The sequence below is a fragment of the Mesoplodon densirostris genome, chromosome 12 (assembly GCF_025265405.1).
Source record: "Mesoplodon densirostris isolate mMesDen1 chromosome 12, mMesDen1 primary haplotype, whole genome shotgun sequence".
NCBI lineage: Eukaryota > Metazoa > Chordata > Mammalia > Artiodactyla > Ziphiidae > Mesoplodon > Mesoplodon densirostris.
The window spans coordinates 36,552,054-36,553,947 of record NC_082672.1 but is presented as its reverse complement, the minus strand read 5'-3'; the positions used below and the strand labels follow the sequence as shown (position 1 = coordinate 36,553,947).

Genomic DNA, 1,894 nt, shown 5'->3' with positions numbered 1-1,894 from the left:
TTATCACTCCACTTGGTTTGCTGCCAAGATGTCCTCAGCTCCCTAGGCATACTTTCTTTGGTTGTGAGGGCTCTTTTTCCTGATTCTGTATCACTAATAGGAGCAAGGAATCTTTCTGCTTCTCTCAGCCATCTCTGTGAGGCTGTTCATGGTCTCTTCAACTAAAGGTGTCACAGAGCCTTTCCCTTTCTAGGTACTTGTCTACCTAGGGAAAGAAAGACAGACAGACCGACAGACTGATTATTGACGTGTATATCTATAAACAACTCTTAGAACAAGTATAGACAGTTTGTTGTTTCTGGAAGCTTTTCCTAGGAACCAGGTACCTTTTGTTTCAGTGCTCCATAAACAGATCTTTCTCCCTTGGGCTTTCCCTCTGAGAAGTGGGGTACAAGATCCTTTCTCTGGGATCCAGGGAGGTTTTTGCTCTCATTTGACCTTCGTTCCATCTTTCTCCATCTCCCCTAATGGAAAAAAAGATTTTCTAGTCTGGATAAAAGTCAGATTACCTTCAATTAAAAAAAAATCTCTTTAACAACAACTAGGAAAACTTTCCTTAAATCAACCCTAAGTCAAGGAACATGGAGCAGACGATCTGCTCAAATTAGGGGAAAGGAAAGCAAGAAATTCTGGAAGGAAAAAAAGAACATGGGTGAATACCACAGAAGTATTATCCCACTACATTTAGGTCTTAATTGTCTATACAAGTTACTGCTATCTGAGCCTTGTGAAAAGAAAATTAAAATCTTCTCTGTTTTTTGGGAAATTTCCTTGGAATTGAACCAGTTGATTCAATCATCCAAGGGATGGTTTTCTAAGCATCTTGTCTCTTATCTTTCCCCCTTATGCTACTTCTTTCATTAAAAAACAAAAACAAAAAACTCCATAAGTGTGTGGGAGAAGGAAAATAAAGTAGAACAAAAATTCATATCGCTCTAGCTGCCATCTTGCGTCCTTGCGTGTGTGCACCTTATCTCAGCTGGTCTGCCCGAGACCCCCTGATCGCCAACCCTAGTCCCCTGTGCGGCCCCATTTCTGCTCCAACAAGATGAAAGAAGCTATCATGAACCAAGAGAAACTCGCCAAACTGCAGGCACAAGTGCACATTGGTGGGAAAGGAACTGCTCGCAGAAAGAAGGTGGTTCATAGAACAGCCACAGAAGACTATAAAAAACGTCAGTTCTCTTTAAAGAAGTTAGGGGTGAACAGTATCTCTGGTATTGAAGAGGTGAATATGTTCACAAACAAAGGAACAGTGATTCACTTTAACATCCCTAAAGTTCAGGCATCTCTGGCAGCAAACACTTTCACCATTACAGGCCATGCTAAGACAAAGCAGCTGACAGAAATGCTACCCAGCATCTTAAACCAGCTTGGCGCAGACAGTCTGACCAGTTTAAGGAAACTGGCTGAAGCTCTGCCCAAACAATCTGTGGATGGAAAAGCACCACTTGCTACTGGAGAGGATGATGATGATGAAGTTCCAGATCTTGTGGAGAATTTTGATGAGACTTCCAAGAATGAAGCAAACTGAATTGAGTCAACTTCTGAAGAAGATAAATCTTGAAGAAGTTACTGGGAGCTGCTATTTTATATTATGACTGCTTTTTAAAATTTTGTTTATGGATCTGATAAAATCTAAATCTCTAATATTTTTAAGCCCAAGCCCCTGGATACTGCAGCTCTTTTCAGTTTTTGCTTAATACAATGTCATTCTTTGCAGCTAATTAAGCTGACAAAGCCTGGGAATAAAGTTTGAAACAAAGGTTAATAAAGTTTCCAAAAAAGAAAATATTCAAATCACTAGTAGTTTTTTCTTATAAGCTAACATAGAGAAAGACAAATTGCTGGTAGGGTTTGGTACATTCTGTGACTTTCTCTAACCTAAATTATG

The 1,894-nt window shown here is 39.8% G+C and overlaps 1 protein-coding gene across 1 annotated transcript; it reads left to right on the top strand.

Moving 5' to 3' along the window:
- Positions 1-1,048: 1,048 nt before the first annotated feature.
- Positions 1,049-1,678, top strand: LOC132500185 (transcription factor BTF3-like). The gene has a single exon (XM_060115114.1). The coding sequence runs from the start codon at positions 1,049-1,051 to the stop codon at positions 1,532-1,534; it is 486 nt and encodes a 161-aa protein (XP_059971097.1). The 3' UTR covers positions 1,535-1,678.
- The last annotated feature ends 216 nt before the right edge of the window (positions 1,679-1,894 follow it).

Excerpts from the sequence above, each read along its gene's own strand:
- LOC132500185 (XM_060115114.1), top strand. The coding sequence starts at position 1,049 with ATGAAAGAAGCTATCATGAACCAAGAGAAACTCGCCAAACTGCAGGCA.